The sequence below is a fragment of the Oncorhynchus keta genome, chromosome 35, assembly GCF_023373465.1.
Source record: "Oncorhynchus keta strain PuntledgeMale-10-30-2019 chromosome 35, Oket_V2, whole genome shotgun sequence".
NCBI lineage: Eukaryota > Metazoa > Chordata > Actinopteri > Salmoniformes > Salmonidae > Oncorhynchus > Oncorhynchus keta.
The window spans coordinates 68,151,918-68,166,344 of NC_068455.1; the positions used below are offsets into that span (position 1 = coordinate 68,151,918).

The 14,427-nt window shown below is 42.7% G+C and overlaps 1 protein-coding gene across 2 annotated transcripts; it reads right to left on the reverse strand.

Annotated features, from left to right (window-relative positions):
- Window positions 1-1,533: 1,533 nt before the first annotated feature.
- On the reverse strand, window positions 1,534-14,427 carry LOC118376130 (uncharacterized). Of its 2 annotated transcripts, XM_052497431.1 has the most exons (6): window positions 14,105-14,427; window positions 12,890-13,050; window positions 9,294-9,590; window positions 8,911-9,156; window positions 8,524-8,669; window positions 1,536-2,927 (listed from the first exon to the last, which is right to left on the reverse strand). In XM_052497431.1, exons 2-6 carry the CDS (start codon window positions 12,954-12,956, stop codon window positions 2,565-2,567), a joined length of 1,119 nt encoding a protein of 372 aa, XP_052353391.1. In that variant the 5' UTR covers window positions 12,957-13,050; window positions 14,105-14,427; the 3' UTR covers window positions 1,536-2,564. The 2 variants fall into 2 exon arrangements, with proteins under 2 accessions (XP_052353392.1, XP_052353391.1); XM_052497432.1 differs by lacking the exon at window positions 12,890-13,050 and having other exon boundaries at window positions 1,534-2,927.

Below are 14,427 nucleotides of genomic sequence, written 5' to 3' on the forward strand. Positions count from 1 at the left end.
ATCAAGTAAGGATGTTTCTAAGGCATAAATTCACACACACACATAGGCGCACACACACACACACTGCTAATCAACATTTTGCTGGAGAACAATAATAATAACTATGACGTTAAAACCTTTGTTTATATATAAATAGATTTGTATAATGATAGAAGGATAGAAGGTATACAGAGAATGTAGAAACTAGTAAATTAGACTTACATATGTCCTCCATGCCTTGTGATTTGGTCTCTGCACTGACATGATTGTTGACGATACACTGGATGAATCCATTACCACTGGAAACAGTGATGTTGACCTCAGAGACTGACAGAGAATCCTGGTACAGTGGGCACTGACCTCCATCACAGACAGAAAACATCCAGCCTGAACAATTCACTGTGATGTTACAAAGTCCTGTACTTGAGTTGTAGTATGTCACCTGCATGGCTGGAATGGGAACAGCTTCTACAACAACCAACACAGTTCAGAAAGATACATTTGACATGTATGACTGGTGAAGACACTTTAAAGGAGATTCGCTATTTTAAGCAAAGCAGAAACACATAGCAGGCTACCAAAACACAACAAATCACACAACTCACCCAACACCTTAAGTCTGTATGAAGACGTTGAATCTGTCCAATCGTTTTTCTTTGTATTTGCAATGTAAATTCCACTGTCTGTGTCTGTCAGATTCTTCATGCACAGAGTGTGGTTCACTGGGTTATAATCCACCTTCTCCTTGTATTTAGGAGAGATCTCTTTATCATCAACTATTACAGTACTATTGACCTTCCAGCTAAGTCCTTTAAGTTCCTCAGGTTGTTCTGCTACAGTCAGACACACTGAACCTCCCTTCAACCCATACTGGACTTTTGGAGGGACATCAGCCCAGGTATTTAAATAGAGGAAAAGGTTGCATCTGTTTTTTTCAGTGAGGGAAAAACACCAAAAACAAACCAGGCTAAAACGTGTTCATTTACAATTTACTTTAACAATTATTATTTTACCTTTTTCTTCTGTCCTTAATGCTTAATCCCTTTGGAAAATACAGGTGCACCATTTTGTAAATCTCTCCGTTTTCTATAATATCAGCCAGCATTTTTTTAAAGTAGTGCTCACGATCTAAAACTGGTCCCTGAATCTGTAAATGTTTCTCTATTCATAAGATTGGTTACCAATCCAATTGATGTGATACGCATCTAATTCACACAATAAGTTAGACATTTTTTGTCCTTAAGATCCCGTTCAATCTCTTAAAATAAATGTATATATGTTACTGTGAGGATGAGTAGAAACCACAAAATGTTCATTTTAGAAGTGTGAGAGATACAGTCTGTCGTTCCCTGATCCCTGTAAAGATGAGTGACACAAAAACAATTAAGGGACTGTAGTATTACTACTCATCTCTCACCTTCATCAATTGTGTTTTTCTTTTGAGTCACCCATATACAGCGCTTTGGGAAAGTGTTCAGACCCCTTTACTTTTTCCACATTTTGATGTGTTACAGCCTTATTCTAAAATGGATTCAATCTCCCCCCCCCCTGATCAATCTACACACAATACCCCATAATGGCAAATAAAAAACAGGTTTTTAGATTTTTTTGAAAAATATTAAATTTACTTAAGTATTCAGACCCTTTACTCAGTTCTTTGTTGAAACACCTTTGGCAGCGATTACAGACTCGAGTCTTCATGGGTATTACACAAGCAGGACGCACATTGCATTGGAGCAAAAACAATCTGCGTTGTATGTGATGATATAGGCTTATGGCAGTGGAGAGCTGAGCAGCAGCTCTGTAGCCAGCGAAGTAGGCAGCATCTAAATACATTTAAAAAAACGATTATCGGGTTTACAGAAAATCCAGAACTGCAGCCACTCCGATATGTGAGCTTTTATCCACAGGACAAATGCTTTTAGTCAGAATTGACTGACATATCTGTAGTTCCTCCACATAACCAGCTGGATGTGACAGATACCTTTTATAGTTATATTTGTAAATATGATTTCACATCGTATAAAATAATTAGACATACAGTATGTATGAAAAACAACAACATTATTACATAGTCGGTAGGTTGTTGCTTGGTTTATTTATTCATTGAATGATTGGTTTATGTATATATTTATTGATTGGTCGATTTGATTGATTGATTGAATGGATGGGCTTCCCATTTTCAAACCACTGCTTTGTGTATAAACACTTTTTAAAGCATGTATAGCGCTACTGTATTCATCTGCATGTTTCCATTTTCGTTTACAGAAAACAAGACTGTTTTACATACTGTCTATCGCTGAAGGGGAAATCTGCAGTCTAAATAATAACAACGCGGGTACCCTTCCACCAATTGTTTTACAAATACAGTTTTAACAAACCATGGAATTAAACAAGCATATGTTGTATTCTGCATGGATTAATAGTTATATACAATTCAATTAAAAGTACGTAGGAATTGCAGATTGCCACTTTAAATATGGATGAAATTAGACAGAAATGTTAAAAACCCATTATCATGATTCTCTCCTTCATAATTTCCCCTGTGTTTGCATTCGGTACCGGAGTCTATGGGTCAATCTTAATCAAAGCAACATCCGTGGGTCTCTGAGAAGGATGGAGGGGTAATATCCTATTGTGCAGTACACCGTGTCTGGTTTCTTTAGATTATTTCCTTTGCCCACTGGGTGGCGCTGTGCTGCAGCTGGTAGCTGTAGGGTGCTGTAGAATGTCTCTGCCTGTGGGCGGGACTGTGGTTCTATCCTCTCTTCTGGTGAAGTGTACTCCTTGTCCCCTGGATGCCCCTCTTCTCCTTCTGTTGATGCTGGTACTGCTCCTGGTCTCCCTGCAGTAATGTAGATAGATGTCACCTCAGATCCAGGGGTGTTCTGTGATTCTGGTCTTCCTGGTATAGCGCTCACTGGGTTGTCAACTTCTGGAACAACGGCCTGTTAGGAGATGAGTAATCATAACATGCAAATTATCATTGTTTAAAATTTTCTAGACTCTAAGACATTGTACGGTGGGGGAATTGCTTTAACACGGTCATACAATGCATCATTTAGATATTTGATATTACATTTGTAAATGTTTTGATAAAATATTAATGTTGGCCTTTAGTCCCAAATCCCATAGAAATGCATTGATAACACATTCATAAATGTGACAGTTAAAAATAAGGAGTACGGTTTTGAAGAGTCTGTCCTATATCTAGGAGATACAAGAAATCTCAGGAAATATTTGAGCTTTTACCCCCCCCACATATTTAACTATACCTCCATACTTCCATCATTTTTTTTAACCAGTACCGGTTACCTTCAAACAGGTCATAGAGCAAAATCCCCTTTCCACTGTGGGGTCACATTAGTTTGTAGCCCAAACTATTCAGACGCTACAGATGTTTTCCTGAGAAAACGGATTTCATGGATGTCTCGTGTTCTGACGAACATCGCTGTAGCATGGGCTGCATCTCAATCTACTGCATCCGCCTATTGCGGCCCATGCAAAAAAAACAGATACAGTAGGGAGAACAAGTATTTGAAACACTGACGATTTTGCAGGTTTTCCTACTTACAAAGCATGTAGAGGTCTGTTTTTAATCATAGGTACACTTCAACTGTGAGAGACGGAATCTAAAGCAAAAATCCAGAAAATCACATTGTATGATTTTTAAATAATTAATTTGCATTTTATTGCATGAAATAAGTATTTGATCACCTACCAACCAGTAAGAATTATGGCTCTCACAGACCTGTTAGTTTTTCTTTAAGAATCCCTCCTGTTCTCCACTCATTACCTGTATTAACTGCATCTGTTTGAACTTGTTACCTGTATAAGAGACACCTGTCCACACACTCAATCAAACAGACTCCAACCTCTCCACAATGGCCAAGACCAGAGAGCTGTGTAAGGACATCAGGGCTAAAATTGTACAAGGCTGGGATGGTGTTAATGTAGTTTCATAATTCCCATATGTTTTCATTAATTGAATTCACTTTTTTATGAGAATTTTTAAGATTCTGATTTGCATAAAATAGACAGAGACCAGTTGTCACGCCTTGGTCATTGTATTTTGTGTTTTTGGTATATGTTTGGGTAGGCCAGGGTGTGACATGGGTTTATATGTTGTGTTTCATATTGGGGTTTGTATTAATTGGGATTGTGTATGATTAGGGGTGTGTCTAGTTAGGCTTGGCTGCCTGAAGCGATTCTCAATTGGAGTCAGGTGATTCTCGTTGTCTCGGATTGGGAACCGTATTTAGGTAGCCTGAGTTTGCGTTGTATTTTGTGGGTGTTTGTTCCTGTCTCTGTGTAGTAGTCACCAGATAGGCTGTAATTAGTTTCACGTTTCGTTTGTTGTTTTCGTACTTCAGTTATTTCATGTACCGCGATACTTTCATTAAAGTCATGAGTAACCTACACGCTGCATTTTGGTCTGACTCTCTTCATTCAACAGACGAACAACGTTACAGAAACACCCACCACTCACAGACCAAGCAGCGTGTGAACTGGCAGGAGCTAAAGGACAACGTTATGGACAGCAGAAGCATGGATTATACGACGTGGGAAGAAATCGACAGGTGGGCGGCCGACCCAGAGCGAGTGCAGGAGCCCGCCTGGGATTCGCTTCAGCAGTGCGAAGAGGGCTACAGGCGAATCGAGTCAAAGAAAAAGACACGCCGGAAAAAACGGAGAGGCGCTGGTTTAAACAGGCAGCGACAGCTGGAGCAGCAAAGGGAGGATGAATTATTTGGAGAATGGACATGGGAAGACGTGTTGGATGGTAAAGGTTGTTACACTTGGGAGGAGATATTGGCCGGAAGAGATCGCCTCGCATGGGAACAGGTGGAGGCACTAAGGAGAGCAGAGGCAGCCGGAGATAGGAGCCGACTATACGAGGGAACACGGTTGGCAAGGAAACCGGAAAAGCAGCCCAAAAAAAATATTGGGGGGCTAGAAGGGAGAATAGTTATGCCAGGTAGGAGACCTGCGCATACTCCCTGTGCTCACCGTTGGGCTAGAGAGACCGGGCAGGCACCGTGTTATGCTATGGAGCACACAGTGTTTTCAGTGCGGGAGTATAGCCCGGTGCGGCACATACCAGCTCTTCCTATTGGCCGGGCTAGAGTGGGCATAGAGCCAGGTAAGCTTGGGCAGGCTCGGTGCTCAAGAGCTCCAGTGTGCCTGCACGGTCCGGTCTATCCAGAGCCACCTCTACACACCAGTCCTCCGGTAGCAGCTCCCCGCACCAGGCTTCCTGTGCGTGTCCTCGCGCCAGTACCACCAGTTCCAGCACCACGCACCAGGCCTCCAGTGCGCCTCGCCTGTTTAGCGCAGCCAGAGCTTTTCTCCTCTCCTGCGCTGCCGGAGTCTCCCGCCTGTTTAGCGCAGCCAGAGCCTTTCTCCTCTCCTGCCCTGCCGGAGTCTCCTGTCTGTCCAGCGCCGCCAGTACTCCCAGTCTGCCCAGTGCTCCCAGTCTGCCCAGCTCCGCCAGTGCACCCAGTCTGCCCAGCTCTGCCGGAGTCTCCAGTCTGCCCAGCGCCGCCAGTGCTCCCAGTCGGCCCAGCGCTGCCAGTGCTCCCAGTCGGCCCAGCGCTGCTAGTGCTCCCAGTCGGCCCAGCGCCGCCAGTCGGCCCAGCGTCGCCAGTCTGCCAGGATCCGCCAGATCGGCCAGACAACCTGAATCATCCAGTTCCACCAGCCAGCCAGGATTTACCGGAGCCTACTACCTGCCTGAGCTTCCTCTCAGTACTGGGCTTCCTCTCAGTACCGGGCTTCCCCTCAGTACCGGGCTTCCCCTCTGTACCGGGCTTCCCCTCAGTACCAGACTGCTTCTGTCCCGGGCTGCCCCTCTGTCCTGGGCTGCCCCTCTGTCCTGAGATGCCCCTCTGTCCCGAGCTGCCCCTCTGTCCCGAGCTGCCCCTCTGTCCCGAGGTGCCCCTCTGTCCCGAGGTGCCCCTCTGTCCTGAGATGCCCCTCTGTCCTGAGATGCCCCTCTGTCCTGAGATGCCCCTCTGTCCTGAGATGCCCCTCTGTCCCGAGCTGCCCCTCTGTCACGAGCTGCTCCTCAGTTATGTGGGGATCTGGGTGAGGACTATTAGGCCATGGTCGGCGGAGAAAGTGGATTATCCCAGGACGCGAAGGGGAGGAACAAGGACATTAATGGAGTGGGGTCCACGTCCCGAGCCAGAACCGCCACCATGGACAGACGCCCACCCGGACCCTCCCTATGTTCTTGAGGTGCGTCCGGGAGTCTGCACCTTAGGGGGGGGTTCTGTCACGCCTTTGTCATTGTATTTTGTGTTTTTGGTATATGTTTGGGTATGCCAGGGTGTGACATGGGTTTATGTTGTGTTTCGTATTGGGGTTTGTATTAATTGGGATTGTGTATGATTAGGGGTGTGTCTAGTTAGGCTTGGCTGCCTGAAGCGATTCTCAATTGGAGTCAGGTGATTCTCGTTGTCTCGGATTGGGAACCGTATTTAGGTAGCCTGAGTTCACGTTGTATTTTGTGGGTGTTTGTTCCTGTCTCTGTGTAGTAGTCACCAGATAGGCTGTAATTAGTTTCACGTTTCGTTTGTTGTTTTCGTACTTCAGTTATTTCATGTACCGCGATACTTTAATTAAAGTCATGAGTAACCTACACGCTGCATTTCGGTCTGACTCTCTTCATTCAACAGACAAACGACGTTACACCAGTCTTATCGAAATGAGATTTTAGTATTTATTCTCAGAGCGCACTGCCATGAAACCACGAACAACAGTTTATATACAAAATATGACGCCATAGGTTATAAAATGTCCTTCCTCCTATCGACAAGGGCAGAACAGGTTAAAATGTTTATTCCAACCCCCTCGCTCGCTCACTCCAGACACACACTTTTCAAGATTAACTTCTGAAATCTCACCTTCATCTACCACTATTCAGAAGACAGCTGCAGATAATGGAAAACCTAGGAAAACACTCACTGCCTTATCTAAACATCCCAGAGCTAAGTTGAGTCGGTTCAACCATAGGTTAACGATTCTTTCTGCTTACTTAAAACCCACAATCTAGTCCTCCCCAACCTAGCTGGAATGGTATTTATTTAATTTAATTACCCCCTGTTTCATGCTCCACAATCCCTTCCTTATGAATTAATATTATTAATCAGATATAATAAAACAGAGTACAGTTTTAATTAGTTATAGTTCTATTTAAAATGTAGATATTGTTTAGTCATTATTCATAAAATTCCTAACAGATGGGATACAGGACAATAGGCAAGCAGCTTGGTGAGAAGGCAAAAACTGTTGGCGCAATTATTAGAAAATGGAAGAAGTTCAAGATGACGGTCAATCACCCTCGGTCTGGGGCTCCATGCAAGATCTCACCTCGTGGGGCATCAATGATCATGAGGAAGGTGAGGGATCAGCCCAGAACTACACGGCAGGACCTGGTCAATGACCTAAAGAGAGCTGGGACCAAAGTCTCAAAGAAAACCATTAGTAACACACTACGCCGTCATGGACTAAAATCCTGCAGCGCACGCAAGGTCCCCCTGCTCTAACCAGCACATGTCCAGGCCCATCTGAAGTTTGCCAATGACCATCTGGATGATCCAGAGGAGGAATGGGAGAAGGTCATGTGGTCTGATGAGACAAAAATAGAGCTTTTTGGTCTAAACTCCACTCGCCGTGTTTGGAGGAAGAAGAAGGATGAGTACAACCCCAAGAACACCATCCCAACCGTAGAGCATGGAGGTGGAAACATCATTCTTTGGGGATGCTTTTCGGCAAAGGGGACAGGATGACTGCACCGTATTGAGGGGAGGATGGATGGGGCCATGTATCGCGAGATCTTGGCCAACAACCTCCTTCCCTCAGTAAGAGCATTAAAGATGGGTCGTGGCTGGGTCTTCCAGCATGACATCGACCCGAAACACACAGCCAGGGCAACTAAGGAGTGGCTCCGTAAGAAGCATCTCAAGGTCCTGGAGTGGCATCGCCAATCTCCAGACCTGAACCCAATAGAAAATCTTTGGAGGGAGCTGAAAGTCCGTATTGCCCAGCGACAGCCCCGAAACCTGAAGGATCTGGAGAAGGTCTGTATGGAAGAGTGGGCCAAAATCCCTGCTGCAGTGTATGCAAACCTGATCAAGAACTACAGGAAACGTATGATCAATTCAATGTAATTGCAAACAAAGGTTTCTGTACCAAATATTAAGTTCTGCTTTTCTGATATATCAAATACTTATGTCATGCAATAAAATGCAAATTAATTACTTAAAAATCATACAATGTTATTTTCTGGATTTTTGTTTTAGATTCCGTCTCTCACAGTTTTAAAGTGTACCTATGATAAAAATTATAGACCTCTACATGATTTGTAAGTAGGAAAACCTGCAAAATCGGCAGTGTATCAAATACTTGTTCTCCCCACTGTATCTCTAGCTTAACCTGACAGATTTGTACCTGGATGTTATTATTTTACATATATTTACTCAATGGTGCATCAATAGACTCTACAGTTGTTTACACATAGATTAATGATGTAGAGGGAACCTTCAGTGGCAGTTTTTCTTTGGGGGATCGCCATCTTCTGGTTGATATGATGCATCCTACACCAACTAAGAATAATCCACCAGTAACAATGCCCACAATGATGCCAACTAGTGATGCTGCAGCGATCCCCTTCTTCTCAGTAATACCTGAGATGACACACACACACACACACACACACACACACACACACACACACACACACACACACACACACACACACACACACACACACACACACACACACACACACACACACACACACATATACAAAAAAAAGCATTATCAACATTTTTTGCTGAAGAAGAATATAACTGCAATGATATTACAACTTTGTTGATTTTTTTTACAATGCTAGAAGAAATCACAGAAAGTGGAAGTTAGACTTACATGTGTCCTTCATTCGTTGTGATTTGGCCTCTGCACTGACATGATTGTTGACGATACACTGGATGAATCCATTACCACTGGAAACAGTGATGTTGACCTCAGAGACTGACAGAGAATCCTGGTACAGTGGGCACTGACCTCCATCACAGACAGAAAACATCCAGCCTGAACAATTCACTGTGATGTTACAAAGTCCTGTACTTGAGTTGTAGTATGTCACCTGCATGGCTGGAATGGGAACAGCTTCTACAACAACCAACACAGTTCAGAAAGATACATTTGACATGTATGACTGGTGAAGACACTTTAAAGGAGATTCGCTATTTTAAGCAAAGCAGAAACACATAGCAGGCTACCAAAACACAACAAATCACACAACTCACCCAACACCTTAAGTCTGTATGAAGACGTTGAATCTGTCCAATCTATTTTCTTTGCATTTGCAATGTAAATTCCACTGTCTGTGTCCGTCAGATTCTTAATGCACAGAGTGTGGTTCACTGGGTTATAATCTACCTTCTCCTTGTATTTAGGAGATATGTCTTTATCATCCAATATTACATCCTTTTGGAACTTCCATGTAATTCCTTTGAGTTGATCAGGGGGTTCTGCAACAGCCACACATACCGAACCTCCCTTCAAGCCATACTGGTCTATTGGAGGGACATCAGCCCAGGTCCCTAAAGAGAGAAGAAGAGGTTCACCGGGCGCAGAGTTTGTTCCTGTTTATTCAGATAGGGATCATCTTAATAAGTGTTAATCTAGAAATACATGTTTTTACTGAGTTACAGTTCATTTAAGGAAAACAGTCCATTTAAATATATTTTATTACAGGGAGAAATACTCCTCAGGACCGGATGTGGAGGTCTTGGGCTGCGGTTGTGAGGCCATTTGGTCTTACTGACAAATGATCTAAAACGATGTTGGAGGTGGTTTATGGTACAGAAATGAACATTACCGTTTCTGGCAACAACTCTGGTGAACATTCCTGCAGTCAGCATGCCAATTGCACCCTCCCTCAAAACTTAAGTCATCTGTGGTATTGTGATGTGCGACAGAACTGCACATTTTAGAGTGGCCTTGTATTGTCCCCAGCATAAGATGCACCTGTGTAATGATCATGCTGTTTAATCAGCTTCTTTATTTGCCACATCTGTCAAGTGGATAGATTATCTAGGCAAAGGAGAAATGCTCACTAACAGGGATGTAAACAAATTTGTGTACATAATTTGAGAGAAATAAACTTTTTGTTCACATGGAACATTTCTGGAATCTTTTATTTCAGGACCAACACTTTACATGTTGCGCTTTTATTTTTGTTCAGTATAAAAGCTTTCCACAACGCAATTCTCACATTGCTTTCAATATGATTGTCTTCTCATTTGTATTTTTGATGATGAAGTGTTGAGCTATGATGAGGATGATGTGTTGTATGATGTGTCTAATCAGCTTGATACATTCAATTCTGAGGTAGAGCCTATACTTTTTGAAGATAGCATCAGTGAGAACATGGATCACGATATAGATCTTCAAGATAGGTTTCTCACAGCCTTTTACAGGGCTCTAAAAGCCAGATAAGTCCAGCTACACACACGTATGGTTGCTTTACTAAGACGGCAGTACAGCCAAGATCTATTCTTCTTGAAGAAAACCATGCCACGCTTGATAAGCACCAATCTGATTCAAAAATGCATGTAACATGGATACTTCTAGAATACCACCAGAACTGATCTCTTTAATTAACCAAATGAATGAGCTCACCCCTGCTTCAACACCACACCCCACACAACAACACTCACCTCCTATTTTAAATCATGCAAATGATGACACATTATCACAGGTACCCACAGAACTTATCCCCTTAATTAACCTAATTAACAAGAGGGGCCCAACCTCGACACATACATACCCAACTGCTATAACTCCTACACATAATCACACATTATCACAGGTACCCCCAGAACTGATCTCCTTAATTAACCAAATGAACGAGCTAACCTCTCTTTCAACAACACCCGCCACACATAAACATTATGTACACTGAGCATTAAGTAGCTCGGTCACGAAAATCAGAAAAGCAATCAAATTAATTGTTTACCTTTGATGATCTTCGGATGTATTCACTCACGACACTCCCAGTTACACAACAAATGTTCCTTTTGTTCCATAAAGATTATTTTGATACCCAATTATTTTGTTTGTCGCGTTATATTCAGAAATCCACAGGAAAGAGCGGTCACGACAACGCAGACGTATATTCCAAATAATATCCATAATGTCCACAGAAACATGTCAATCCTCAGGTTGTTTTAAAAATATATATTCGATAATATATCAACCGGGTGTGTAGGTTTTTCAATAACACCGGGAGAAGCAATGGCCGCTTTACTCTGTAGCGCAAAACTCACTCTCCCCCACCTATCCACTTACGCAATGTGATCTTTCACGCTCATTTTTCAAAATAAAAGCCTGAATCTATGATTAAAAGACTGTTGACACCTTAGGGAAGCCATAGAAAAAGGAATCTGGTTGATATCCCTTTAAATGGAGGATAGGCATGCATAGGAACAGAGAGGTTTCAAAATAAGAGGCACTTCCTGATTGGATTTTCCTCAGGCTTTCTTTCGCCTGCAATATCAGTTCTGTTATACTCACAGACAATATTTATATATATATATAAGTTTTGGAAACTTCAGAGTGTTTTCTATCCGGCCGCGACAGGGAGGTCCGTGGGGCGACGCACAATTGGCCTAGCGTCGTCCGGGTTAGGGAGGGGTTGGCCGGTATACAAATCCTTGTCTCATCGCGCACCAGCGACTCCTGTGGCGGGCTGGGCGCAGTGCGCGCTAACCAAGGTTGCCAGGTGCATGGTGTTTCCCCCGACACATTGGTGCGTCTGGTTTCTGGGTTGGATGCGCACTGTGTTAAGAAGCAGTGCGGCTTGGTTGGGTTGTGTATCGGAGGACGCATGACTTTCAACCTTCGTCTCTCCCGAGCCCGTACGGGAGTTGTAGTGATGAGACAAGATAGTAGCTACTAAAACAATTGGATACCACGAAATTGGGGAGAAAACAGGGTAAAATAAAATAATAAATGTTTAAGTATAGAGTTTCACTCTACAGGCAGGGTAATCAAGCATATACCCCCATAGTTGTCCATTAGACATCAACACTTGATCTTTCAGTACAGTTACGGGAGGAATTTGGGTTCTATACACATTTTCTGGCGCTTCATATATTGCTGATTTATACTCATCCCTTTCTCTATGTTTAGCCGTGGTCCTACTTCCGATGTTAAGGTCGTCACGGTCGTGTCAGTACTTAACAAATCCATGTTTTATTTATTTCTTCTTTAGAATGTTCTGTGGTGTATCTCTCTTGAGGTGTCTTGTCGCTCGTAGTGTTCACAGCTCTTACTCAGGCATACCTACCCTTGAAATTACTTTTTCATATACACGCTCCCTAAACAGCAGATCCGTAAGTTTACTACAACATTTCCCAACTGTTTCACATTTTCTTTTTGTTCAACAAGGTAACAAGGCTGTAATGTAACAAAATGTGGAAAAGTCAAGGGGTCTGAATACCGAATGCACTGTATATACACACATGGGAAACGGTGATTGTTACATGGCAGTCTACAACCATATACTGTATTATAGGTTATCAATAATATGCAGAAGTTTTAATTGGCCTGCAGGGGGAAGTTTACAATCATATGGTACAGGGTCATAAGATATCTTGCTTCTGGAAGCATTACAAAAAGCTGCTGACCCAACTACACCAATGACACTCGCATCAAATATATGTGAATGTGTTTCATTAAAAACTAATTGTATCAATATACCTTAGGAGAAACTGCAAAAAACTAACAAGGAAGTTAGCGAAAGCTAACTGTATTATTACATTTAACATACAAGCAAGCACATTTAATAGATACAAAACATGAGAAACAGAAAGTAAAGATTCCATACAATACTAACCATAGTGGAGGATAGAGAGTAGGAGTATTCCCTGTTTGGAGAAGGAGGAGAGGGGACCACCAGACATCTCTGTTAGGAGTTATGTGCCTGTTTCCTCTGGCTGTACGTCCTCACTATCTCTCTGTGACTGACTGGTAGCTAGCTCGACCCACAAACACACACTGAGAAGAGTAGAGAAGAGAGAAAGAGACTTCCTTTGATGAGGGCTGCTGTTCTAGAAAATAAACTCTGTATGTTAGTTGGAAAGGAAGTCACACTCTATAGTCGTTCTCTGAAAATACCCCTTCACTCAGCTGGAGAGTTAGACCATCAGGAGTGGGTGTGTTTGGGGTCTGTTACTGTGCTGATCAGACTGATGGTATCAGAACAGTGTGTGTATTTTCATATAGGTGTTGCATGCCTGCAGAAGGGTTTGCATGAGTTATCTTCCATGCCCATTTCTCAGTGTGGCTGAGGTACGTGAAAAGCCCGCCCACTTGTGTGTTTTCACGAGGAAGTGGGTCCTAGCTTACTGACAATGGCCTCATTCTATGTTTCACGTAACATCTTGTGGTGATGTCTCTTCCTGTGTCTATTGATCTCTGTGGCAACCTGCTTCTGTTTCTTTGGTGAAGGGACACAATGGCCTCACTACTGTCTGTCTGTCTGACAAAACAACTATTTCAGCAGATTTCGTAAGTTTTTGTGAGACTTAACATTTTTATGCAGCTTAATTCCTAGGAAAAGACACACATTTTTGTGCATTTGGCATTTGGCGTGGCGCATTTGCATTTCCTGATGGCTAGATGGGACGCATGCGTGTCGGGTGGGCTTAAGAGGTTTTAATGGGATTGCAGCCATAAGAAGTTTTAATGAGTCATGTTCTTTCAAAATAAATAGGTATAAATAGTTCATTTAAAACCTCTTAGGGCCACCCGACACGCAGGCGTCCCATCTAGCCATCAGGAAATGCAAATGCGCCACGCCAAATGCTAATAGCACTCGTTAAAACTCAAACTTTCATTAAAACACACATGCAAGGTACTCAATTAAAGCTACACTCGTTGTGAATCTAGCCAACAAGTCAGATTTTTAAAATGCTTTTCGGCGAAAGTATGAGAAGCTATTATCTGATGGCATGCAACACCCCGAAATACCTGAAGGGGACGTAAACAAAATAATTAGCATAGCCGGCGCTACACAAAACACAGAAATAAAATATAAAACATTCATTACCTTTGACGAGCTTCTTCGTTGGCACTCCTATATGTCCCATAAACATCACTATTGGGTCCTTTTTTTCGATTCAATCGGTCCATGTATACCCAAAATGTCCATTTATGAAGATTGTGTCATCCAGGAAAAAACACAGTTTCAAAACGCAACGTCATTTTTTTAAATTAAAAAAGTTGCCTATAAACTTTGACAAAACACTTCAAACTACTTTTGTAATCCTACTTTAGGTATTAGTAAACGTTAATAATCTATCAAATTGATCACAGGGCGATGTGTATTCAATAGCTCCACGTCTTCAAATGATGGTCGAAAATGTCTCCTCA

Excerpts from the sequence above, each read along its gene's own strand:
- LOC118376130 (XM_052497431.1), bottom strand. The coding sequence starts at position 12,956 with ATGTCTGGTGGTCCCCTCTCCTCCTTCTCCAAACAGGGAATACTCCTA. Across the intron at positions 8,670-8,910 it reads ACAACGAATGAAGGACACAT|GTATTACTGAGAAGAAGGGG; the intron begins GTAAGTCTAACT and ends GTGTCATCTCAG. Across the intron at positions 2,928-8,523 it reads AAGAAAAACTGCCACTGAAG|GCCGTTGTTCCAGAAGTTGA; the intron begins GTTCCCTCTACA and ends ATCTCCTAACAG.